The sequence below is a fragment of the Rhinichthys klamathensis genome, unplaced genomic scaffold, assembly GCF_029890125.1.
Source record: "Rhinichthys klamathensis goyatoka isolate OS25496 unplaced genomic scaffold, OSU_Roscu_1.1 h1tg000181l_1, whole genome shotgun sequence".
In the NCBI taxonomy this organism is placed as follows: Eukaryota; Metazoa; Chordata; class Actinopteri; order Cypriniformes; family Leuciscidae; genus Rhinichthys; species Rhinichthys klamathensis.
In genome coordinates, this window is record NW_026606709.1 from 3,607,756 (window position 1) to 3,635,158 (window position 27,403).

Sequence of the window (27,403 nt, forward strand, 5' to 3'; positions counted from 1 at the left end):
AAGCAGAAGCTATGTTTTTGCTACTTTATGAATCCGAATCATGTGTACACACTTTCAGCTTTCTGACAACCCAACTCGACTCAGTTGACTCATATAGTAGCTACATGCAGTCTGTGTACTTTATGATTCTTTACACACAATCCTGAGTGCGTGCTTTAAAGGCTGAGACGGACTTGTGAAAGGATTTACAGTAATTGCAGACTGACAGAAAGCGCTCAGGCTCTCATAATTCTCCCTGCAATGTGAATCCCTGGCGTGTTCATATTGTGACCATGCATCTTTAGGGTTTTAGCTCAATTAGATTATCCATTTGATCCAGTCTCACAGATTACATCCTCCAACCCTGGCTGTCTAAACAAATCAGTTACTGTCTAAGGAATGTCTATCATCTTTATGGATTTAGTTTGTTTCCTGTTTTTGAAGAACACTGTTAAGGTTAAAAACTAGATGTATTGGTGGTGCGGATACATATTTCCTTCGCCTACAGTGAAATGCATTGCCTGTTTTGTAGGGAGGGTTATGAAGGGAAATGGAGCTGAAAAATACTTCCTTGCTTACTTCCAAATGTCTATAAGCTGCCAATGTCACCTCCTCCTCAAATGCAACATTTTCTTCTGTTTTTATTTTTTTTACTTGATATAACAACATTGCTATTACTATTGTAAATATTTAGGGGGTTAGAAGTTTGTTTTAGCCTGTAAGATTATTTTCTCTGTAAAGATTATTTTGTTTCTTTATTCTTCTGGAAGAACAAGGAACTGCTAGGAGACACAAAGAGCTATAGATGAATTTAAAAAGAGAATTAAATAGCAGAAAACATGAAACTTTGATTGCTGATAAATAATAGATCTATTTAACTTTTTTTTTTTAAATGTTTCAACATATAATTAATATTAATGCTCTAGTATTCTGATATACTGATACTTTTCTTATTAAAGCTTTAAGCTGATTTCGAAACTAAGATGATGAAATAATTTCAACAAATCAATATTTTGTGCTCAAATAAACTGCTGTTCAAAGGTCTGGGGTTGGTAAGAATTTTTAAAATGTTTTGAAAGATGTCTCTAATGCTCATTCATTCATTAAAAAAATCTACATACAGTAGAAACATTAATATTGTAAAATATTATTAATATTCAAAATAACTTTTCTATTATAGTATATTTCAAATTGTATTTTTTTCCTGTGATGGCAAAGCTGAATTTTCAGCATCATTACTCCAGTTTTCAGTGTCACATGATCCTTCAGAAATCATTCTAATTTGCTGATTTGGTGCTCTAGAAACATTTATTATTATTAGCATTATCAATATTGAAAACAGATGTGCTGCTTAATATTTTGTGGAAACCGGGATAATTTTTTTTCAGGATTCTTTGATGAATAGAAAGTTCAAAAGAACATAATTTATTTGAAATAGAAATATTTTGTTTCATCTATCTTTTGATAAACTTTATAAATATCTTTACTGTCACTTTTGATCAATTTAATGCATCCTTGCTGAAATAAAACTATTAATTTCTTTAATAAAAAAATCTTACTGACCCTGAACTTTTGAATTTCATCAGTGGTGTATTTATTTATAAAGTAGCTGGGTAATAAAGTGGAACAAAGTAGCCTATTGTCATTCAGTCATTATCACAAAATAAACCCTTTCTGTCATATCTGATTTTTTTTTGTGTGTTGTCCCTATGCAAATATTTGAAAATATATAATGAAATACTAGAAACTGTGTTTGTCATATTGCAGGTACGTAATAATCTGGAGAGTTCTGACCCAGAAAGTTTCTGAATCTCCCATATGTCCCAGAAGCACATGATGTTCCACATTACTTTTAGGTCCAACTCACGGTTCTGTTGCTCTGCATGCATGCTACAAAGTATCCACAGATCGTGAATGCTTAAATAGGCCATGTATCATCAAGGGAAGAGATGAGAGGGATGTTAATGTGTGTGTGTGTCCACGTGAATGGCTCTTAAAGCATCCTGATGGGTGCTGGGAAGATGGATCTGTCTGTGGTTTCATCCAGTTCATGAGTTAAGTGCACAGATGGTCCTGACAGCCCGCAGACAGGAGCCTTTCATTATGTTTGATCAGTGTCTATTTCTCTGTTTTTCTCTCACATGCAGGAAAGACCAGAATCTCTTGTCTCCGGTGAACTGCTGGTACCTGTTGCTGAACCAGGTTCGACGGGAGAGCAAAGATCATGCGACATTGAGCGACATTTATCTGAACAACGTCATCATGCGCTTTATGCAGATTAGTGACGACTCCACACGTCTTATGAAAAAGGTCCGTGTTTTTGATTACATTTCAAAGACCTCCAGTCTCTAAATGTTCTTTAAAGTCTCAAAATAACTTGTTGACTCCTGAAAACATGTTTTAAAACATGCTATAAAATAAAACAGCATTCAAGGAAAATTCATTGCAAATATTCAAGTTGGCAGCCATAATCTCTTTATTGATAATCAGGCTGAAGATACACTACTGTTCAGTAGGGGTCAGTAAGATTTTTTTTATTAAAAAAATAAAATCATATTTTTATTCAGTGAGGACACATTAAATTGATCTGAAGTGACAGCAAAGACATTTAAAATGTTAGAAAATATTTGTTTCAGAAAATTGCTGTCACATTAAAGCTCCAATCCGTAACTTTTTTAAGTTAAAAATAATCCAAAATAATTATATTAAAAAAAACTTATTCTGCCAGTGGTCAAAACTATCTGCTTGCCATAGCTAGATTCAAAACGGTTAGCTTGTAATAATGATTTTAATTCCAGTGGTACTGGTGGGTTTCCGCGGGAAATTCGAGCATGTCTTTGCATCATTACGTCACACCCGTACACATAAAGGAGGAGTTTCGGCTAACCGGCTATACTGCGCGTGACGAGATGTTTAGATGTATAGGCTTTTCTCGCAGCACTTTACATAATTAAACTTATGGCATCCAGAAAGATCCAAACAACAATCATCAGTGTCAACTGGAGATTCAGCAGTTATAAAACCCAAAAGACTTCGTACTTCGGAATTAAGGTGGCTAGAGAAAGAGAAAGAAACCGTCTCATGCGAACACAAGGATTTAAACATCGGCGGGGCTTTTGAAAAGTGCGTGAACTCCGTGTTTTGAAGGGGTTGAAAACGGAAGAAGAGACGGCTTTTTTCTGCTGAACAAGTAAGACATTTCAATAGTTCAATCGTGTAACAGTACGTTTTCTTAATTCACACAGTTGGAGTTTCCTTTGTTGTGCCTTTCTCGTTTTGCTATTATGGAGAATATGAATTCTGAACTACGCAGGTAGCTGCTAACCATAAAACACATTAAATTTAACATTAGTCACGCAATGCTGATGTTGTTAACATGAACAATTTGAGAACAAAGTAGGCTATAATTTGCACGGTTGCTGTAAATCGCGTTGATTAAATCTAACGAAGCTTATCATGTCGAATGCTTTTTCCCCCCTTAGTTGGTCAGAACAAAAATGGATTTTACTTACTTGTTCAGAAGACATTTTCTTATGAAAATTCTTATGTTGGTCAAGCTTTCAAAAAGTGAATCTGTGATTCTGTATGACAGTATCCACACAGCGCGGTGACTGACAGCAGCACTCGCCTCAAAGCACTGTGTTCATCCGCGCTGTTTCATGCCGATTTCAACCCACGTAAAGATGATAATTCCGCGAATCACTGCAGTTACAGATTTCGAACAGAGAGATGGCGACAAAGAGAAAAAGATACGGACTGCAGCTTTAAACTTTTTATTCGTCAAAGAATTTTGAAAAAAATAAAATAAAATGAATCACAGTTCCCAAACAAATTTGACCCCAAACTTATTCATGGCCACTTGAATGGTCATTTATAAGTTATTCAGCTCTGCTAAAAAATATATATATTTTTAAGGAATGTTAGCATGCTAAGTAAATATTTGACAAACTTTTCACTTGTCACTTAATTTTTTTTTTACTTTTTCCATGTTTATATCCATCGTAAGTGTGTTATAGTACTGTTTACAAAAAATATATTTTCTTTGGTGATCAACAATAATGCCTGTGTGCACAAATGCAGTCGATTAACTTTTGAACATTCCCTTTAAAATTCACATGAAAAAATTATTATCTGCCATTCTGGAGAATAACAACCAGCTGTTAATCAAGACACCACATCTTATGGCGTAAATGTGAAGTAGAGTTATTTTTAGCTATGGAAATAGCAAAAAAAAAAAAAAAAACTCTTCGTTGAGCTAGATTACTTTCTCTGTCTATTGTTTTACTGTCAGTCCTCTTTCCTTTTTTTTGTTGTTATTCTTTTGCAAAAGCTATTTTTATTCCTTTTGAATTTTTATATTTCAAGCAGTTCCTGGTATATTTTTGGACCCTAAAAGCAACTTTACAGCATATTTAAGCTTTTCTTAAAGGGATAGTTCAGCCAAAAATGGAAATGATGTGATCATTTACTCACCTTGTTCTAAATTTGTATGATTAACTTTAGATTTGACTTCTTTACTTAGATTTTTATAAATATATTTTTTTTTTTTTCACCGAAGAAAGTATATAAAAAGGTTACAATGAAATTATATATTTAAGTACTGACTAATATTAATCAACAACATGTACTTACTATAAGGTTAGGGTAGGATTAGGGTTTTGTTGAGGGTTAGTTGCATGTAATTACGCATAATTTACTGTTATTACTATGGTAAGAACATGTAACATACAGTATGTAACAAGGACACTGTAAAATAAAGTGTTACCAAAAAGTATTTTAAAAATGTTTCAACTGTTTTCGTCCATACAATGAAATACAAATGGGGTTTAGTGTCGTTTTGGATCCGGACCTTCACAAACCAAAACTATATTTTATTTATTTATTTAAATCTTTTTATTTTCAATATATCCTCCACACAAGAAAGTAAGTCATACAGGTTTGGAACGACATCAGGTGAATATATGATAAAAGAATATCCATTTCTGGGTGAACTATCCCTTTAATAATTGTCTTTGTTATGACAGTCAGCGCAGGTCTTGGTTTCTATCAGCTTTGATATAGTAGAATGAGCTCAAATGGTAACGTTTAGTCAATGCGTTTGATGCGTAGTTTCCTGCGATTGTCATTGCTGTATAAATACTTTTGGACTACCTCAGATGCTGTATTATAATACTATGCAAACCTTTTTGTGAATTGTAATTTCTTCACATGCAATCTATGTGCTGCTTTTGCGGTGTAAAGAGGATTTAAAGACTTTTAAAGTGTACCTGTGTGCAGTTAGTTCTTGCTTATCTCAGATGTGGGGCATGTGATGTTTTGTGGGGTACGGGATTGTTTGTGTGCCTGTATTCACTTGTCAGATTTACGATGGGAGTCTGGCCATACGGGACCTCTGGTTCTGGGCTGCGGTTCTGTTCTGAGAAGTTCCTAAAGACCGAGCTCTAATCATGGCCTCCTGCCTGTCGTTTGATGTCTGCGGCCCCATGACCAAGACGACGTGGCGGTCCCTCCAGCGCAGGCCACAGAAGGGGGACAACTCCCAAACAGATTATGTGCTGCCATGCATGCGAGTCATATGAGACGACCACAACAGCAAATTACAAGGCTGGAATGTGGGAGGTATAAGTTTGGTCTCAAACAGGGGTTATTCAGAGGGCTTGACCAGCAGATCTGACTGGCTTTGAGATGGTTAAAGAGAGAATTCACCCCAAAAATGTATATTCTGTCATTATTTACCCATCCGTATGTTGTTCCTAACCAGTTTGAGTTTCTTTCTTCCATTGAACAGTATTTTAGCCACACTTTTAAAATATAATAAGTGAATCAGAACCGAAGCTGTGAAGTTCAGAACAGTTCAAAAAAGCACCATAAAAGGATCATAAAAGTGGTCTAAATGACTCAAGCCCCCTCATTTTTCCACAAATATAATGGCTTTCGCACATGAGGAACCTTTTTATAGTTCCTAGAACTAAATGCGAATGTACCTACTTTTTGGCGTGTTCGCACCGCAGGAACTGAGAATGGTTTTAGTTCTAGGAACTCCTTTTGGGGGAACTAAATTAGTAAGTGTACGCTGATTAGCCGAACGCATGCGAAACACCACCACCGGCCATTTTTTTTTTAAAGCAGTGTACACACAGATTATAGCCTCACAAACAGAATATTATCTCTCAACCTTTACACTAAGGATAAAATTCAACCCAAATTTGAGGGGACCAAGCAAAACATGATTATGTATTTTTGCTCAGCTAGCGACATTGGACATCAACCACACAGCAAACGCTAATACTTTTTTCATATACGGTCTACTTTCTTTGTATAACAGTTATATCTATTAACGTATTAGACAGGACTGTTTAACAGATTGAAACCGACTGAAAATGCAAGCACTGTCTTGCTCGGGCTCTGGCATTCTCAGCGGCGTCAAAATAAATGTCCGCCGTGCTGTCAAAATAAAAGTCACAACAACAAGCGCGGCTTACGTCACTTCAGAGTTTCTACTGGTGGTGCGAATGCTAGTTCCTATAACTGAGTTCCTATTACTACCCGGTGCGAAAGCCCCTAATTTTCAAAGGACCAGAATATGCTGGTCACTTTTTCCAGACTAGGGTTGTCACATTAAAAAAATTGACAAAGTGAATAGCAAACCACTGGAGACTTTTTTTTGTCATTTTTTAAAAATTTGACAACCCTACTCTGGAAAAAGTGACCAGAATATTCTTCAAAACTTAACCTTTTGTGCTCCACAAAAGAAAGTAAGTTAAAAGGGTTTGAAAACCACACACAAGGGTGATTTTTCATTTTTGGTTGAGCTATTCCTTTAAAATGATGCTGTATTTGTCTGATGTAGAGCGATCTTTTGTTGCATGCTAACACAAGGGGAAACTGCCCATTACTGTAAGGTGTAGTACTCTATTATGACATAAAAACCAGGTGGTGTTTGTGCTCCTCACAGCTGTTTTTATTAGAACAAGTACCTTATGTTCAAGTACGTTGGAGAAGACCTCATGAGTCATGACAGAAACTCCCAATAGAAGGAACCTCAAAACAAAGCTGATGTGTCTGTTGGCCTTAAGTGACTAGTTATATAACAAAACAACCTCTTATTACACACATTCTCTCTTCTCTTGCTCTCAGCCAGTGCCGCTGCTAGCCATTTTGGTGCCCTAAGCATAATTCCTTTATGATTTTTCTCTCCTCATCAGCATCACACTCTTTTTCTCTTTGTTTATATCTTGCCCTGTCTCTTCCTCTCCTAAAATTGGCTTTTTTAATTTACTAAAGGTTACAATTTGTATTTTATTCTCAATATGTACACATTCATTATAAATCCTGTGCCTAACATGATGAAAACGGCTTTGTTCATGTTTCTTGTCCCCTCACAATGACAGTAGCCTAAACTATTACACTAGGCTACATGTAGGCCTATTTTCAGTTCAAAATGGCGAAATTAGACAAAACTATATTAGTTTGCCTAATTATTTTTTGTCATTCGTTTAACATTTATGACCTAAAAAAACTGTCAAATAAAGTTAAGTTTAGCTACTTACATCTTATCTCGCACTTGACCGTACACTGAAGCGTCGAGTTGCACTGTTAAAATTCGCGCTCAGCGTCTGTGAACATAAAGCCCGCCTACTTTGATTTGATTGGTCATCTCAAATATTCTGACATTGACGAGCGGTGACAGACCAATGAGGCTCAGATGAACACACATGAACACACACACCCTGTCCTGTGTTTCTGACGTGCTCTCTGTCTCTGCTCGGCGCCGCTGCGGAATGAAGAGGAAGAACGCGCTGAATCTGATTATAACAAGAAGTTTGATGATTGGTTTTTCATTAGGCTATTTTTGGTGCCCCCTCAGCACTTGGTGCCCTACGCACAGCGCGTGATGCGCGTGGTGGGAGCGGCGGCGCTGCTCTCAGCTGTCTGTGTGACACAAAAGTGGGAGAAGTGAGAGGGCAGTGTGTTGTTTTCCTCAAGGGCGCTGGATGTTGTTGGTGGGGGGCAGTCATTCACCCATGGTGTTGAAACTGCTCTTCCCTGTAATCAGTGCACCCCGCTTCCTTTGATCACAACATGGTTTCAGTAATGAGCCACACATACAGGAGAGCAAAGCCCCTGCTGTCCCTTCAACCCTCAGAGGCACAGCTGCAGAGAGGTAGACCTCCAGTCTGTCTCACAAGAGACTTGTTAGTGGCGGTCACTCTTATTGTTGCTCATATTTAAGGTTAAGGATTTGATCCCTCCCCCAATATATTATCCAGTATTGTTATATTTTTATTATGCATGCTCATTTGTTTTTTATATTTAATTACATTTGCCGTCATGTAGTCTTTAGACTAACAATTTAATACTGTTATGTGTAATCTTCAGCAAATTTCAAAACAGAACAGATGTTCATACTGGTCATTATAATGTTATTTTGTAATGCCTACGTTTAATTGTAGCATTTAAAATGATTTATTTATTTTGAATAAATTTAGACAAAATAGTAAAGATTTGGTTATTTTTTAATAAATTTACACAAAATAGTATAGATTTGGTTAGTCATAACATGAAAATAAAATATATCAGCCGAAACTGTAATCTTCTAAATTGTAATCTAGTAACCTGTGATCTAAGTACCTGCATCTTTTACAATTTGCCGTTTTTAAATGTCTTTATTTTTTATTTGCATACACTTTTTGTGATATTTTATTTATGTATTTATTATTTTGCATTTATTTGGCAGGCTGGTGTTAGAAAAAAATGGCTAATTTGTTTTTGTGGAGTACACTACCATTCAAAGGCTTGGCTTTTTTGAAGGACTATGCGACACTGTAGACTGATGTAATGATGCTGAAAATTCAGCTTTGCCATCACAGGAATAAATTACAGTTTAAAACATATTAAAATAGAAAATAATAAAATTTTAAATTGTAATATTTCCAATATTACTGTTTTTTTTTATTAAATAAATGCAGCCTTGTTGAGCATAAGAGACTTCTTTCAAAAACATTAAAGAAATCATACTGAAACTTTTGAACAGTAGTGTAAGCTAAATCTTAGAAAAGCCAGTTGACAAGTTAACAGTGAAAATAAGAAATACTAGAAACTCTTTCCATTTAAATGCAAAAGAGAGTGTTAAAGGATCTGTGATGTTCTGTTTTCACGGAACAGTCGTGCATTCAACCACATATGGCATCACTGGAGCCGAGCGCACGTCCTTTTCCTAGTATGCATGTACAATGAGGAATTCCATCATGGTAGGGTAGATTTTGTCACATGTATTTTGTTTTCATTATTTATACAACATGCTTTTTTAAAACTCTTAGGTTATTTATGAAATCCAAGGTTGACTTTCCTGATGCACTCAGAGGAGATGTTTGTTCTTTTTTAAAGATGTTATTTGTTTTTCTGTCAATACATTACAGTATTTGATGAATCCTATTTTTTTGTTTTATCTAAAATTCTTCTTTACTAATTGCATTCCATTTTCAACAGTAGGTTCAATGCTACTGATAACATAGTCTTCAAGGATAAATCCCACTGTAAGTGCCCTGATCATAATTTGCAATGTAGTAAAGCTGTCTACAACCGTCATGCATGTTAAATGGCTGTCAACACTTTATTTAGTACCTTTATTGCCACGCAATATGCTGCCTGCTGCCATAAAGTGAATGGCTCCTCACTATTTTTGACATGACTGGCTTCATCATGGGCCCTGCGCATGGTGCTGTCAGCTCTCTCATGTTCGTGCCTTGAAGGTTGTACATTTTTTATAGCCAGATTAATTTTAATGGAAAGATGTAACCTTCTATATACCCAGAGGCTTGATACGGTTATTTATAGAGTCCTTAACAAAGTCAACTAGCAGATAGTGGTGCTACAATGACTCAACTTCAGTTCTCACTTGACATGTAAATGCCCAGCATCTAAGGGGCTGTTTACACTCACACCGTTTTCAACGAAAAACGGCCAACTTTTTATGCGTTTTGGAAGTTCATTTACATTTTAAGTGCAACTTTTAGAGAATCAATACTGTTATCGTCTCAGTGTAAACTACAAAATGTGGATTTGTGAAAACGGCGATGTCATGCACATGTGTATTATGTGTTCAGTCTATAGGCGTGTAGTGTTTCTTTACAAAGTGACATCGCCAACTACTGGCCTGGCATGAATAATACAGCGTTTTTAGTCGTTTTCACTGATCTGTGGGAACGGGGATCGTTTTGACGGCGTTGTCGTTTGTACGTGGAAAAACTCAAAGGAAAAACGTTTCCATTTTTAGTACATTGTTGTCATGTAAACATACCAAAGTCCAGGACTCATGCAAGGTAGAGGTCATGACTTCTTTTTTGAAAATAGAAATAACTGCCATTTAATTACATCGATGCATTTTTAACCAAAGTGACTTATAAAATAAGAATATTTTATTGCTATTTATTTTATTTTATTGTTTCATTTAATATTTTACTTAGATTTTTTTTATTTTCAGGAATGTCATTCTTAATTCAATTCAAATGGCACAAAACCCTGCTTCCCACAATCCTTTTCTCTGTTGCCAACCTGCTTGATTGCTCCCAAAATAGGCTGAGCCACCCCAGTTCTCCATGTAACTGTGTGTGTTAGTTTGACCATCGGCTGGAAACGGTTATGTAAAAGGCAGAATTGGCTGGTGTTAGATGAGCCTGAGAGGAAGCCTGATTGAAGGCAGAGCTTTGGCATGGCACGTGAATAATCTCTCTAGGCCTGTTTGGATCTGCATGCCCGGATGCTGCCGGTACTGTACGATGAGTCACGGATGATGAACTTAGCATTTAGTGCAGACTTGTGTGCCTCTGAGATCCTGCGGGTGTGCTGAAGTGCACACATGTACACACACAGCTGTTAGCTCTTGTGTTTGCTCTTGAGAGTTTGAGTGTGGAACAGCAGTGTGGGTGTTTGAAGATCTCAGCTAAATTATTTTGACTCTTGCCCTCCACGCGACACGTGTGACCTGTTATGCTTGCGTTAAACATACAACTTAGTTAAATTAAATGTCTGAAGGAGTTGATATCACATAGCCTGTGAAGAACATGTCCAGATCATATTTCCCCTAAATAAAAAATAAAAAAATAATTGTTTTGTTTTTTAAAATATATATATACAAGAATATTAGGTAACACTTTATTTTAAGGTGCTTGTAATAAGCAGTAATTAACAGTTAATAAGACACTTATAAGACCTTATAAGATGCATATAAGATGCATATAAGCATTAACTAATTATAATAAAAAAATGAAATAAAAAAAATAATTTCTCAAGTATCAATACATTGCACTTTTAGAACAGCCGAACAAACATAAATGGTAACACAAGCTCCCAGTCCCTTAAAAATTGACCTTCCCAAGAGGGAGTAGTTTCCCTGATCTCTTCAGGGCCTGGACCTTTAATTAACCCTTATATGAAGTAGTTAATGCTTATATGCATCTTATATGCATCTTATAAGGTCTTATAAGTGTCTTATTAACTGTTAATTACTGCTTATTACAAGCACCTTAAAATAAAGTGTTACCGAATGTTATACTATTATTTCTGTAATTAAGTTTGTGCATTTTCACATTTAATTACATTTTTATACTTATATTTTATGCTTATGCTTAATAAATATTAGTATAAATATTAAGAATATAAAATATATTATTATAAAATATTTTATTTAAATATACTACCTTTTTGATCATTTTTACTGTAATTTTCATTAAAATAATGTCATATTTTTATGTATTCCCTGTCTTTATTTTATTTTGGTAATTTCAATTCAAACGATCTTTGAATAAGAAATTTCATTTTAAATGTGACATATTTGGGTCTTTTGATTGGTGGGTTAACAATGATATGACATTCATAATCTGTTATGCTGCTGGGTAGCAAAAAGATGGCCATAAAAAAATGGTTAAAGCCAAAGTCACCTTCTATTGATGAATGGATGCATACTCAACATTTATATAATAAAAAAAATATTTTTTCCCCTCTTTTTGAAGTACTAAAGTAAGTTTAAAGGACTAAAAAGGACAAAATGAAGCCCTTGATTAGTTACATCAGGTGTGCTTGAGACAACACCTGTTTTGCTGATTTGTGCTGTTGTGAGGGATTCTATTCAGGGGGTTGAATAATTTTGAGACCGCAGAAGTCCTTCAAAGTTGCATTTTCAGTTGAATTTGGGGAAACCACTTGAAACGTTTGTTGTGTTGAGGTATTTCAATTACTTTTGTTTGATTTGTTCATTGCAAACAGCTGAAAGTCTGTCGATTTTGCCAATAAACCTGTTTTGCAATGGGGGTTGAATAATTTTGATTACAACTGTATGATTGATTGAGATTCACCCTAAAACATCCATCAAATTGTTTTCTAAATAAACCCACATAGACTAAAATGCTGATGTGATCTCCAGTTCCTTTCACACTCATACATTGTGAGTATAATTTAGTTTGAAGAACATAGTGGCCTCTGATTTTTCAAGATTGACTGGAGGTCTTGCTCTAACTGTTGCAAAAGGATTTGCTCACAGCACCCCTTAGCACTGGGATGCTGGGAATGGCTCGTGAAATCAGATTAGTAGAGATATAATTGTGTTAGTGAGAGTCTTGAGTGGCCTGTGAGACAGAAAGATCAGCCTCACGCAGGTAATCCATGCAAGCTGCTAAAAGTTGAAGCAAACAGTTCAACTATGTGTAAGAGGTGAAGAGCGTGTGCCCATTAATCTCTTGCAAAACAAAAAATTTAATTGCACACAAAGACATGCAGCTTTCTTATTTTGTCAGTGAGTTTAATGTGATCTGATAGCTAATGCCTCCTTTTTGTATCTCTTTCTCTTCAGAGTAAAGAAATCACCTTTCAGCTGCAAGAGGATTTGATGAAAGTCCTCAACGAGCTCTACACGGTAAGTGTTGTAAGTTTTGTAACATTGCTTCCGGCTAAACCCAGGAGTGTACTATGGTGAAAGACCCATAAAACCGTCTATACTTCACACATACTTTCCACATCTCTGACCTTGGCAGATTATGATGTTTATACCAATAATCAATAGTTAATTCCCTCACTTTAATTACAGTTGTCAGGCCGACTGCAATTGCTCGGAAGATTCATGTGTACTTTGCTTTCCCTGCGGTCTTAATAAGATGCTAATATATTCCCAGGTTTTCCCCTTAAAAACCACCTGCAGACTGAGGACTCTGTGTTTATTCGTTTGCAACGCTCAGCGTTACGTGTTTTTCCCTTAAATCTCTGTTCGCTTTTGTTGCTTTATACTTTGTGTCCAAACTAAACTTGGGATGAAGTGTAAATTATGTGATATGTTATATATCTTCCAAGTTTTTGTCTTAAATATCATTAAATAGTGACTATAATTTTTTTTTTGTTGGAAACCATGAATAGAAAGTTAAAAAAAAAAAACATTTATTTGATATAGCAATGTAAAAGTCTCTTTACTCTCACTTTTGATCAATTTAATACATCTTTGCTGAATAAAACTACCGGTATACATTTTTCACCAACAAAACTGCCCAAAAGTATTACTTTCAAAATTACTAAATGGGTTTCAATTAGAAATGATGATTTGGTTTGTCTTCTCTTTGAGAAACCTCAGCCCAGATTCTTTTCTTTTAAAGCCGTCACATTTATTCATTTTCTGTACGTTTGTTCTGGTAATTACACCACACGCCATTGCTTTCTTTTGATCGCTGTAGAAGTGTATCATCCCTTTTGACCTGAATTAGCCTTCGGGAGGGAAACACTCTTGTGGGATGGTTGCATCAGAAACCCTCCATGCAGCCACAGCCAGTAAAATAACAGGTCTGGTGTGACTCTAAAATTGGTCCTTCTAAAACCAGCAGAAATGTAAACAGAGTTCCAGACCAGTAAGTGGAGAGCGGGGCCCATGGTTTGGTCTGCCATTCTAGCCATGTGTCTAATTATACAGCCGTGGACAGCAGTGCACTGTGCTGCTCCGACTGTACATATTTATGAACAATATTTAGCTTGGTCCACGTTTTATAGTCAAGTTCTCTTTTGAGGCTTTATTGTACCATGAATTATAATGCTGCGTGACTGCCACCGTGATTATGGCCTGGACTGACTCTGTGTTCAGGGGTCTAATCGTGAATGGGTCCTTGTAATCAGCTTGGTGCTCAGTCACCTTTGATTGAGGAGAAGGCAAGCTGATGAGCGGAGCTTAGTGCTTTAGCGTTAGCGTCAGGCTTTGCAAGAGGCTTACAGAGCACAAGGCACAAAAACATTACAATCATACTTAGAAACTTGCCACCTAAATAAGCGTTAGCATATATTGGTAACAAGACTGACAGAAAAACATGAGAGAACAGCAGCTGTGATTTTTATTTTCTTTCTTTCTTTCTTTCTTTTTTTTTTGCTGTCTTTCTTGTTAGCAGTTCATGCTAATGCTCATATTTAGGATTCGCAAATAAAACAAACCCCTTACACTTAAGGATTAAAGTTTGGAGAGTATATCGTCCTCCGCCATTTGTGCTATACTTGCACTCCACCACTTTCTAAACAGTTGCACTAACTATTTTTACCTGGCAGGCAATAAAACAAGGGTCAGAAATCTATTGCATTTATATTGAATGATGGACACGAGCCATATCCCATGTTAATTTAAAATAATTTATATTTAAATATTTTTTTAATATTTATATATTATATTAAATATTTGACTATTTATTTAACACATTTTAGTAATATTTATTACTTTTTTTATTATTATTTATTTATTGCGACATGCAGCGTTAGCATTAGCGTTGTTTTGGCTAAAGGTTGCAGGCACGCCTTCTATAGTGGCTTTGGCTATACATGCCGTCCGCGATATTGGAACGGTCAAAACACCGGTCCGTGAACACTTGAGAGCAAGTTATCTGTGCATCTGCAACCGTAGTAAGACGCATGTATGAATATCTATATCTGCAATAGATTTCAACAGATTATTTTGCTAAACTAACACGGTACAACAAGACAAAGGCGTCAACTAATACGACATTAATAAGTTACCATAGTATAAAAACCTGTAATATTGAGTCAATATATATATATATAAAACACAAACCCCATTTTTACAGGAATTTAAATCTTTGCGGTTTCACAACCAGAAGCTGCGCAATATTGTGGCATTCTTGATTCTTTCACACAGTTTACTTTCTTAGAATCTGACATCTTTTTATACATTTATAGGAAAGGAGAGTCTGGAATATCAGCTGCATACAGTGTTCAGTCATGCCATGTCGATGTTACATCAATTACAACGTGAAAAAGCTTTTAGTGTCGATTAAGCACTCGCTCTTTGTGAAGAGTTTGACATTGTGGGCATAATTAGTTTGTTAGTACAGGCTCATAAGCTCTGAGTCACATCCTAATGCTTGTTATAAAATTCATCTGAATATGACTAATAGCCACCTAAACAAAACAATGACTCAGGCCATCTGAAGCAACATTTACCATTATGTCGCACATTCACTTCTCGGGTTTGATGAAAGAAGTTGAGTAAGGTTAAAAAAAAATATATATATATATATATTAGGTGGAACGGCACAGTATCCGGTTGATTCTGTTTTAAGATAAGTGCAATTACTAGCGTACGTCAAGTAGAACGTTTTACCAATGTAATTTTTTTTCAATCTCTCTATTAGTACCAGTAAAATTATATGTATTTTTTTCTGGGTAAAATATAAGCTCTATCATGGCCAATGAAGAGGCTAGAATTTCCATGAGAATTTATTTTGGTTTCTCTTTGAAAGCATGTAGTTTAAAAGCAAATTAAGTTATATGAAGGAGAAAATTATGCATTTATGTTATTTTATAACGTCAATTGGTGCTTTTTCAGCTTTTACATACATACAACGGAATATAAAATGCTGTTTCTTTTGAAGGACAACAGAATTGATTTGTGTTAAGTATGAAGATGAAAGTGTTTTGGCGCAGCTTGAGCAGCTGCAGCACCTCTCTAGAGCTCAGCTGGCTGTTGTTGAAATTTGACCTCTGACCTCTGGTCCCGCAGGTGATGAAAACCTACCATATGTATCACACGGAGAGCATCAGTGCTGAGAGTAAACTGAAAGAGGCAGAGAAGCAGGAGGAAAAGCAGATTGGACGTGTTGTAGATCCCGTCTTTCACATTCGACTAGAAGAAAGACACCAGAGACGGAGCTCTGTGAAGAAGATTGAGAAGATGAAGGAGAAGGTACATAAGAAATGGTCTTTAGCAGTTCGTAACCAGGACCATGACTAACCATCCAATGAAACTGTGAATGATAAAACTTGTCAAGAATTGTCTGCATCATATTTCACAGAAATAGAAAACAATATTTTAAGTAGACGTTATTTTATTATTGAAATAAAAAGCTAATTTTGTGATTAAATTATAGTATAAGTGTATATATATAAGTATATTTAGTAAAATACAGTTGTATGTATCATAGTAATATTTGTACTGCAAATTAGTGGGAAATATTACCCAGATTTAATTTAATTTGCTATTATTAGTAGTATTTGTAATGCGCTTCCTCATACACAATAGAATAAACACAATAGAAATGCAATAAAAAAACAAGCAAAATAAAGTTTATTTATTATTATTATTATTATTGTGAAGTTAATGCATCAATCATGTTTTTGATAGAAGCCATGCCTGACCCTGTTTTAACAGGAATAGCACCGTGTTATGCTCTTATTATATCTGTTTTCTGTTAAAGCCAGTGACAAATGATTTAACTGCTGTGGGATTGTTTTTTCCATTGATGCTTCATGGAACGAGACATTGTGGGAAGGTTAAAATATGGAAGTTAGCATGAGTCACTGTCTGTTGGTCAGTCAGTTGAGTTAGATGACTAAGTGGATCTGAATGTTAGCAGTATCCTTACTGATACAGGAAATGAGCCATACTTTATACTTTACAATACTTCAAATGACATCCATTGCTTTTAGATTTTTTTGTAGCAACGTAGATGTTCCCTGTTATTCCACAGATGTCTGTATAATCTGTATGATGATTTTTTTGCAGTCTAAGCTTATATGTCTGTTATTTTTGGAAGGACTTGTTCTCTGTTGTTTCACAAGAAATCTTCAAGGAACAAACTGCATGCAGAGATAAAAGCTCACTTGCATGTTTTTATATTTCAACCCTTTTCTCAAATTCTGTCTGTTTCGTTTCTACACTCTCTCTCATCAGAGGCAAGCCAAGTACTCGGAGAACAAGCTGAAGTCGATCAAAGCTCGGAACGAATACCTGCTGACGCTCGAAGCCACTAATGCTTCAATCTTCAAGTATTACATTCACGACTTGTCTGATTTAATAGACGTAAGTACCGGGGAAAGAAAAGGAGGTGCAGGGATTCTTTCTCAGATGAAGAAAGTTTGTGTGACAAGTAGGACAGTTATAAATAGTTTCAAACTGACCTCAGGTCTGCTGGGATGGCTAAATATGACAAAGACTGCTGCCGTTTCCCCCGGTTTCTTGGTTGAATATGTATCTTTGTCTACACCTGCTTTGATCTGAGGAAATGCATAGATTCTTCAGCGAGAGTTCTGTCAACGTTGCATTCAAATTTAAGCTCTTGAGACTTCAAATGCGGGCGTGTCTGACAGGAATGAGATGTGAGAAAATACGCTGTGGTTAAATTGCATTCATTTTCATATCTCCAAACAACCACACAAACCTGTTTCATGAAGGCCTTATTGTCAAATAAATGTTTGAAAAAGAATGAGGAGTTTAACACAATGTCTGTTTAAAATGAGGCACATAAGTGCTCAGTGTGAGAGAAAAAACAATCCTTCTAGAGCAAGGGTGTCCAATCCTGCTCCTGGAGGGCCACTGTCCTGGAGTTTAGCTCCAACCCCAAGCATCTAATCAAAGACTTACTAGGCATGCTAAAAACTTCCGGGCGGATGTGTTGAGGCAAGTTGGAGCTAAACTCTGCAGGACAGTGGCTTCAGGAGCAGGTTTGGACACCCATACTGTATAATAAGAATAAGCAAAGAAAATAATGGTGGTTTAAACGTGTGGGTGGAGAAACCAGAGGCCTTCTCCAAAAGTAGGAGACCAAGTTAAAACGCTTTTATTTTGCATTTTTATTTCTAGTTTAATACAAAATTCTTTATTCCATTTGAGTGGAACATTTACATGAATTTTAGAAGTTCATGATATACGCTTGGTCCAATTTTTGATCCAAAGGAGTTCAGCTATTTTCCTGCGTAATAATCAAGAAACTTTACTGCCGTACCATGAGTGCAGCAGGCGCAGGCACTTAGTCCCAGTAACGTTGGAAGTTACTGAGCTGGGGACTATTTTCAGGTGCTGCGTCATATCATTAGGCCTGCTGCACTCATGGTACGGCAGTAAAGTTTCTTGATTATTACGCAGGAATGAGAGTATAGTTCCTACCCATATCAGCCTAGAAAATCGCAACTTTACATTTTCCGTTGGTCTTAGTGCACGATGTAAGTACAGAAGAGTCAAGTTTTAAATAGAAAAAATATCAAAACTCTTTGGTAATTTTTTTTTGAGAAATGCTAATGGTCTTGTCCACTTCAATGATGTATGTTAAGCTATGCTAAAAGTGGTACCGCCAGAACCGGAGATCGGCTGAATGGATTCAAAAACGGTAAAACTCAACAGTTTAACTCTGGGGGAGTTGTAAAATGAGCCTATTTCCAAAAAAAGTGGAGTATCCCTTTAAGGTCCTGTAGGTGCCTCAGCGTCTGAATATGGCAAAACAATTTAAAGCATGAATGGAGAAGTGGCGGCAACTGGCCCTAAAACCCACTTTTCTGTGAATCAGACAGTCTGCGTCTCTTTTAGGTCAACTACTGTTATAATGTACGTTTTCACACTTCACCCTACTCTGCACTGCTCCTTTACTATTTTGTAGCCGCGGCCTGAATCATTGTCAATTCCAGTCAGCATAATTTATTTATAAACTGAGCATCCAGCAATATTATGTTCATCTATGAAACAAAAACTCTCTGCAGGGGGCTGGCAAGTGTTTTTGGGTGATACTGTATGCATGCGCAGTCAGTTTTTCAGACATTTCTTTAAAGGATAAAGAACTTGACCTTGTCTTGTATTAAAGACATCTTTGCCCCTGCATAATGCTATCAAACATGGACTTTCCATTATGGGTCCTATTGATATACTAAACCAGTCACAATGTGGCTCTCAAGTTGAGCTCCGGCACATGAACCTGTACAATTTTAATGAAAAAGGGGCATCAAAACTCTTAAAACAATCAGCAGGCCGACAAGCAGAGCTGGCCATCATGATAATTAAATAAAATGAACTCTGAAGGTGATTTGTTTTTTTGTTTTTTTGGTGCGAGATATGGCAGAACTTCCAGGGACACACACAGTCAGAACTTAAATAACCTCCCCAAGGATGGCCCAGTTCTTCCCCATATTTTATTATCCAGGACATCTCAGTTTCCCATGACTCCCATATCAGTCAAAATTGAATTATGGAAATTCCTGCCACGAAACAACCAGGCTTCTGGGCTTGTTTACAACTCTCCTCAGAGTCCAAGGCCTTATAAGACCGTACACCAGAGCACAGTCAGGATGTATTAGGTCACCTCGGAACAGTCAGACACAGGGTCAAAAATATTCACAAAGCAACAGTTACTGATAGACCAGTACATCATGCTGGGCCCTTGTTAATGTGTTTGGAATCTTAGATATTAGCTTTGAGTCAGACCTGACATTTGCTTAGCAAGGCCTTGTGCTTACAAATCTTGGCTGGTAACCAAGAGGCTGTAGGTTTGAGGCAATTCAAGAAATCTCACTTGCAGTTCACAGGGACGGTCATTCAAAATGTTACTACACTTTACAGTAAAAGTGTCAGTTAAAGGATTGCTTATGCAGCTTTCAAATCCTGTTTCACATTTGAAAAATCATGACTTTAATATACAATTTTTTTAGTTAGTTTTTTTTAGTTAGGTTCATATTTATATATTTTCTAATTACATTTTAATTTGTTTCAGTTCAAGTTTCAGTCATTTTGTTTTGAATCTTTTTTAAATAAATTAGTCTGACTTTATAGGTTTACTAAATTTTTATTTCAGATTTAGTTTGTTACTTAAGTACTTCAGCTTAAACTAAACAAAAATTGGAATTTTTGCCTGGACAACTAACTGAGATAAAAGCTTAAGTTTATTTATTTCAATTAACATTTATTTTATTACAAGTAACAGAAATGGTTTTGATGGTTTTAGTTTTATTTAACGATAACATCCCTACGTCTTTAATAGGTAACATTTCTCTCCTCTCTTTCTTCCTGTATAGTGTTGTGATCTGGGATATCATGCCTCTCTGAACCGAGCTTTGCGGACCTACCTTTCGGCTGAATATAACCTGGAGACGTCTCGTCACGAGGGCCTGGACATCATTGAGAACGCAGTGGACAGTCTGGACCCCCGTAGTGACCGCCAGCGCTTCATGGAAATGTACCCTACCGCGTTCTGCCCACCCGTCAAATTTGAGTTCCAACCACATATGGGAGATGAGGTCAGATTTAAACACATCCTTACCCACACACCCACGTACATATGTACACACGCACACAGTAGCAACCACACTGACACCCATTGTTTGTTTAAGTTATATTTTAACACCATGTAAACTGAGATGAGGTTATATGGGTTTATTTTCTTAACAATCTGTTATGTTGTAGTATTATGTATCTTTTTTTAATACATATTTTTGTATTATATAACTTGAATGTGTCTGGCTTCCGCTGCCATCCAGTTATTTTAGCTGTACAAAATCAGACCATAATGCTCCCTATATTGTAAACTAGTATTTATCATCAAATTATTTTAATATATTAGCTTACTTATAAACAAACTGGTTTGTAGCGCAGATAGTTTTACCCTTTACTGCACTTTATTTACCTACGATGGATAATGAATGGGAAGTCTTGCTCTTTTACAGAAAATCGCATACTTCCATGTTGACAAATAAGGTGGATGATAAATTAATAATTATAAATTGATTATTCACAGAAAAGCAAGAACATTAACCGAATGGAAATACCTAATGTTATTTTTTTGGGATTGAGAGAGAGGTTATAGTTTGTCAACTTCAGCTTTTTTTAAATCTTTTTATTTTTAAATGTTGATATTATTTTACAGATTGCTTTAATTTTACTAAACAGGATTGGATGTTTTAAAGTGGGACAAACCAACTTCTTCAAATCCATTGCAAATTGTTAACTATAGGATGATATTATTATAGAAGAAAAAAATTAAGGAGCACCTCCAAAAATTGTACCCAGGGACATGGTAAAAATAGCACCTCTCAGCCCAAAATAGTGAAATTATATCAAATTCACCCCTCTGTTCACTTTAAATGTGATATTGTGATAAAACAACAATAACATACATTTCATCTTTTCTCAATATTTTAAGACACTCTAGTCGGAGTAGATCATTTTTTTTATATTTGTGAAATATTTTTCTTCTACTTATTATGGCTGCATTTATTTGAGCAAAAATACAGTACTATTATGAAGTATTGTTAACATTTTAAATAACAAATGTAATTTATTCCTGTGATGGCAGAGCTGGATTTTTTTGACTTCAGTGTCACATGATCCTGCAGAAATCATTGTAATATGCCGATTTGATGCTCAAGAAACATTTCTAATTATCAATGTTGAAAACAGTTGTGCGATCCAGGATTTTTTTGATGAATATAAAGGTCAAAAGAACAGCATTTATTTGAAATAGAAATCCTTTGTAACATTATAATGTATTTAGTTACTGTCACTTATAATTAAAATGAATCCTTTTTTTTTTAATCCTTTGAATTCTAGTGTATATGTGATAAAGACATGAATATGTACTACATGTAGTACTAATATGTACGATAGTAGCACTGACCCAACACCCTTCACCTTCCAAATAACCTGCAAGCAGACGTTACGTTTCATTTTAACATGATGCTCCCATCAGCAGCTCCCATCCATTAACTTCACGTTAATCTTGTTTCTGGCAGTGGTGAAGCGTATGAGATCATACAGGATACAGAATGGAGAAAAGCATCTTAATGAAATTCAGAATTATATGCGGTCAGGATTGCTTCATATCCCTCTTTTATTGAGTCTCAGCTGGTAGCGTGGTGTTTACGCAGAGCGCTGAGAGCAAATCATATTGCATTTCTCACCCTCAAGTCGTTTTTAGAGAGTGTTTATTGGATTTATTCTCACTAATTGGCCATTTTGTCACTGATATCATGTCTGCGCATGGTTTATAACCTGTTGTTTTGTGGTCATGCCTGTACTCTCTTGGTCAATGAAAGCAACTGGGGTTTTGCTTCATAAAAAGTTATAATGCTTGTGCCAGGTGTTGGTTATTTGTTTGAATTTATTTGAGATTCTTCCTTTAGGGAGCCATGTTCTAATACGAGCAGGTTCTCTAATGGCAGTTGTCATCTTGATTTCTTGTGATTGGAAGCCTTTGTTTTTGTTTTTTAGGTGTGTCAGATCACGGCCCAGCCTCCCGTGCAGGCAGAACTCCTCCTGAGGTTCCAGCAGCTGCAGTCCCGCCTGGCCACCCTAAAGATTGAGAACGAAGAGGTAAGGTCACCCCAAGTGCTGGCAGAAATTTAAAATAGTTAAAAAATGACATTTGCAACCGGTTTTAACCGAGTCCCTCTCATCTTTATATATGATTTCTGCAGTGCCGAAAACAGACTGAATCAGGGAATTCAGTCATAAAAATGGAATTTACAGTATAATGTGCAATGTCGCAGAATTTCAGTAGAGAAAACTATCTTCATATCATGTACCCAGAAACTGTCTAAGTTCTTCATGGCAGCCCAGGAATTGTGGCAGAAATATATTATTGTACAGTAGAATGTACTTCTCAAATAATGCTGTCATTTTTTGTGTGCTTGAGTGCTTAAAGGTGAAGTATTACGTTTCTGCGACACTAGTGGCACCTTGCGGAATTAGAAAAATATAGAATATCTTGCGGGTCACACGTCCCCCTCCCCCAATTCAGGCATCACAGCTCTTACGGGTGCTTGTGAAGACATGTCTCAACAGTTAAAAGTAGGCTACTTTCCATAAAAGTACATGTTAGGAATGCTTTTTAGCTGTGCTGCAATGCATCATGAGTTTGCAATTGAGTAGGCCAACACTGTCTAGAGCAAACGCGAGCTTCTTGCTTCTAATAAACCCATCCAACGTATCTGGACGGGGCACATTTCTTTGACTTGACGCCACAACGATTTGAGTAACATTATAAAGTTAACTGGTACATTTGTCTTTCTGAACTGGTGCATGATGATGCTGTATGGTACTGCATCCATTGTAGTGTGTTGCATGATATGGTACTGCGTCCATTGTAGTGTGTTGCATTACAACACCCCATTATCTTTGACTTGTTCATTAACCGTTTAATCTTTGAAGGTCGAAATGCAGCGAATATCGGCTTGCACTTCTGTAACCAAAGCTGAATTTCTATTCCCATGCAACGCACCAGTCATGATCCCACACCAGCTAAACACCCTCTGGCCATGAATGGCATACTAATAGTAGTCAGTGAACAATAAATTGGATGTATTTAAACAAAATAAAATCTAGCATACTTCACCTTTAAGAGTTTCCCAGAAATGAGCGTGCAGTTCACCTTGGGTTATAAAGCATCTGCTAAATAACAATTGCATCAGATGATCACCAATGGTCTTAAAGGGTTTTGTTCATTTAAACTGCATAATTGAATTTGAATAAGTTAGCCAAGTCCAGGAGCACACAACCCGTATCGTCCTGTTGCATTAGAGCGAGACAGCTTTGCAGTGTGTTTGCTTAATTGAGTTGGCAGAAGCTGATCGTAAAAGAGGCTTTGGGAGGACTTACAAGAAATAGTTTTTTTCCTCCCTGCAGAGTTTTCACTGTCCTCCAGATAACCTGCGTGACGCACAGAGAAGCTTCTCTCAGTGACACCATCTTCCTTTTCTTCCTTCAGACTGTGTCTGTCTTTTTCACATTTTATCTCTCCTCCGAGGCTGCAACATTTTAATCAGTTTTTAAGTTAAATGCTCGGGCTGCTGCCGGATAAAAAAAACCCCACTCTGTCAGGAAGATGGAGGAGTCTTGCTTTGTTTCTTGGCTTTATCATGTCCATCTTAGATAATCGACTGTCTTACATCTGCCCTCTTCTTCTCTTATCTCATTTCTGTTATTTCTCTACCATAAATCTCTTTCTCAGTTTTGACAGACAAAATCGTAATTTAGCACGGAGTATGTACATGTGATAAAGATTATGTATATTGTTGTTCCTGCACAAATTTGACTTATGTAGGTTAGGCAGATCTATCTGCAACATTCAACGCAGCTTTGGAATTGGTCAGTTCTGTATGAATATTGTTGCTCCTGGCAGTTACTACAGTCCTTAAGCTTACTTAAGTCCTTAGCTGATAAATCATCTGCTGTGAAGAACGATTGCTCAGGCCACTGTCTGTGTTGTCATGGAAGCTAAACGGTCCTGGAAAAATGGCCAGCTAACTGAAATGTTGCAGGTTGTAGTATAAATATCAGTTTCTGTATAAAATGAAAGACTCATGAAACATTTCAAAGAAGGAAAATCCAAATTTTGCATCTTATTGTCAGGGTTATGTTAAGTTCTGTTTAGTTTAATTGTGTTTTGGATATGTTTTGCCTGTGTTTCTGGTCATTTAGTTTCCATAGTTACTCATTAGTTTCTCAGCTGTTGTCAGTTCTGTTGATTACTCTTGTCTGTGTATTGAAACCTTTAGTTTCCTCTGCAGGGCTGGACATTAACGCTTGTCCGGAACAAGTGGGTTTTTTGAAGGAGCCTGATTATAAATTCAGTGATTAAAAAAGGGAAGCAATGAAACGAAAGAATGATTCTAATTTTATTACATTTATTGTAAACAGTAAATGATAATGGATAGTGTTTTTCTGGTAACAAGGTCGTGCTGTTGAGTCTCACTTTCCTGTCTCTTTGTGAGAGTCTTGTGTGGAGAAATCAATACAAATGAGCGTAACAGCACAAAGAAACTCACAGTAGAAACATACTGAGGTAAAATCACAAAATGTTTAGTTTTTTATTTATAACATATTATATACAGTCAAACCAAAAAGTTTTTGATATTTTTTTACTAGTGGGTGTAGGACACTATAGTTCACTTATGTAAGTGAGGATAGCAAAATAAAGTAAACTGCCATATTATACCCCAAAATTCTTCATACCAGTGAAATTTATAAAATTTTGGGACCAAAAATTATTCAGACACTTTTAGGTTTAACTGTAGTTAAGTAACACAACACGACCAAGGGAGCTGTTTTGCAGAATATTATCATGATTACAAATGTTACATTGATTTTATTGTTCAATAAACAAGTAGTTACTTACAGTTTAGACACAATATTGACTATTCTAGTTCTATTTCACCAACGAAAGTAGTTCCCAACAAAGATCACAGCAGAACTATTGTGCATTCAAAGCAACACTCAGCTGTGTTATTTTACTGAATAATTTAGCGTTTTGAACGAATCGGTTGAGTGAATTCCTCAGTGACGACTTATTTGTATATTCAAAATGCTATGTACTAAAATACTTTCTTTATTGCAGTTGTAATTTTGCGGTGTAAATTATTTCATTGCTAACTGCCCTATAGTGTTTTATTCTAATTTAATTTATTGATCAAATGTAAGAATTTGACATGAAAGATGACACATGCATTTAATAAGGTTAAAAATAAACTGGTAAAAGGTAAATAACGCCTTGGGGTAAAAATCAAAAGTATGCAAAAGCTGAGATAAATTATGTTTACATTACATAATTTACATTACAACTTGCGCTAAATGACAAGTGTTGGACTCACCAGGCTGAAAGGAAGCGGAAGCACAGACCAGGATGTGAGGTCAGGGAACTTCCTGGTTTCTCCAGATGGCTTAAAGCATCTTTTTGACATCAGACACAAGGTCTGTGAGGAACCTCACAGGATACTGGATACAGTGTTATGTTTTTGTGCAGCTGTTTCCTAGAACCTTCACTGCATTAGAAGATATAAGAAATGACCCGATGAATACTTGCATTATAGTGGAACTGTTGTAAACCACTCAGCTTTACCTCATCCTCAAACACACCTTTATCGGACACAAAGGAAGAATATGTCTGTCAGTTAGAGCTTCCTGCTTCATCCTTTCGTTTTTATTCAGCAATTATCCAGCTGTCAGCTCTTCTTTTTTCCCCATTCTTCTTCTCAAGCTCATAATTGAATAATGTAAATGGTGTTTGCTGTAGAGATTAGGGTGAGCTTGGAGTTCTCAGATGAGAATTGACAGTGTTGTCTCTTGACTTTCTGTCCCACTGTCCTTATCTTTTTCTCCCGCCTTCTTTCCTTCTCCAATGGTTATTCTGTTCACATCAAACACTAAAACCCCACTAAGGCGCCGCACAGTTCTCCGTAGGAAGTGTCTATTTGTTTTGCTGGAGATAAACCTCTGGGAGGCACATCAAACGCTGGGAGATCTGCTGTTCTCCTGCTGCTGCGTGAATCACTGATCGTGTGATTGCGGCCCTCTTTGCTGCCTTTGTACTGATTATCGGGCCCTTCTGTTAGTGCTAATGCTGATTACCAGAGTGCTACAGATTTACCAAAATATCCTCTTTATTCAGTGCCATCTTATCACCTCGAGGAGGTTGTTCTACAAGCTTACCGATCACATATTCAGAAATACTAGTGATAATGGAATTGATCAGCTAATTGGCATTTCCAAACAGTGTTTTTGTAACACTTATAATACATAATGAATGACACATTGCTTTAGAAGATACCTATGTTTAATTACATGTATGTATATCAGATTCAAGCACATTCCAATGTAAATGTATTTGCAAAGATGTCAATGAATCAAAATCGTGAGATGTGACCTAGGTAGTATGCATACTCAGACAGGTTAGCGGTATACAGGTGATTAGGTTCGAATTTGGCTTGGGTAACTTTTCCGATCCCTCTTGCCACTGTTCTCCATATAATTTCTCCTGTATCCTTTTTAGAATGTCATTATGAATAAAATAACAATAAATATCAAATTTAATTGTAATTTCTAACTATTGAATATACAACATCTAATGATCTGTTAAGCATCTTGTAATGTAAAAATAATATGGACTTTTCTAATAGTGCGTTTGAAAAGTAAAAATTTGTATTTATTTATTTTTTGACACATGCTTCCACTGAGGGATTGACAAGCTTTCGACCTCTTTTCCCCATTGTTCATCTTCCCTATACTACTTTCTGATTTTTTTTATATTTAATCTCTTTTTTTAAATATTTGTATTATTTCATAAGTAATTCACACTACATAGTATTTCAAACCACACACTTTGAAAGTAGGGCTAAGCTGAGTTTTTTTTATTCAGCTAAA

General features: G+C 36.2%; 1 protein-coding gene across 5 annotated transcripts in view; it reads left to right on the forward strand.

Moving 5' to 3' along the window:
* The window catches only part of srgap1a (SLIT-ROBO Rho GTPase activating protein 1a), a 112,762-nt gene that overhangs the window by 51,929 nt on the left and 33,430 nt on the right, over positions 1–27,403 (forward strand). For all 5 annotated transcript variants that reach the window (XM_056261298.1, XM_056261300.1, XM_056261301.1 and 2 more), the window contains exons 3-8: positions 2,127–2,289; positions 12,827–12,889; positions 16,013–16,195; positions 17,183–17,311; positions 20,287–20,508; positions 22,478–22,579. In XM_056261298.1, coding sequence (XP_056117273.1) covers positions 2,127–2,289; positions 12,827–12,889; positions 16,013–16,195; positions 17,183–17,311; positions 20,287–20,508; positions 22,478–22,579 — 862 coding nt within the window. The remainder of the gene's footprint in view (positions 1–2,126; positions 2,290–12,826; positions 12,890–16,012; positions 16,196–17,182; positions 17,312–20,286; positions 20,509–22,477; positions 22,580–27,403) is intronic.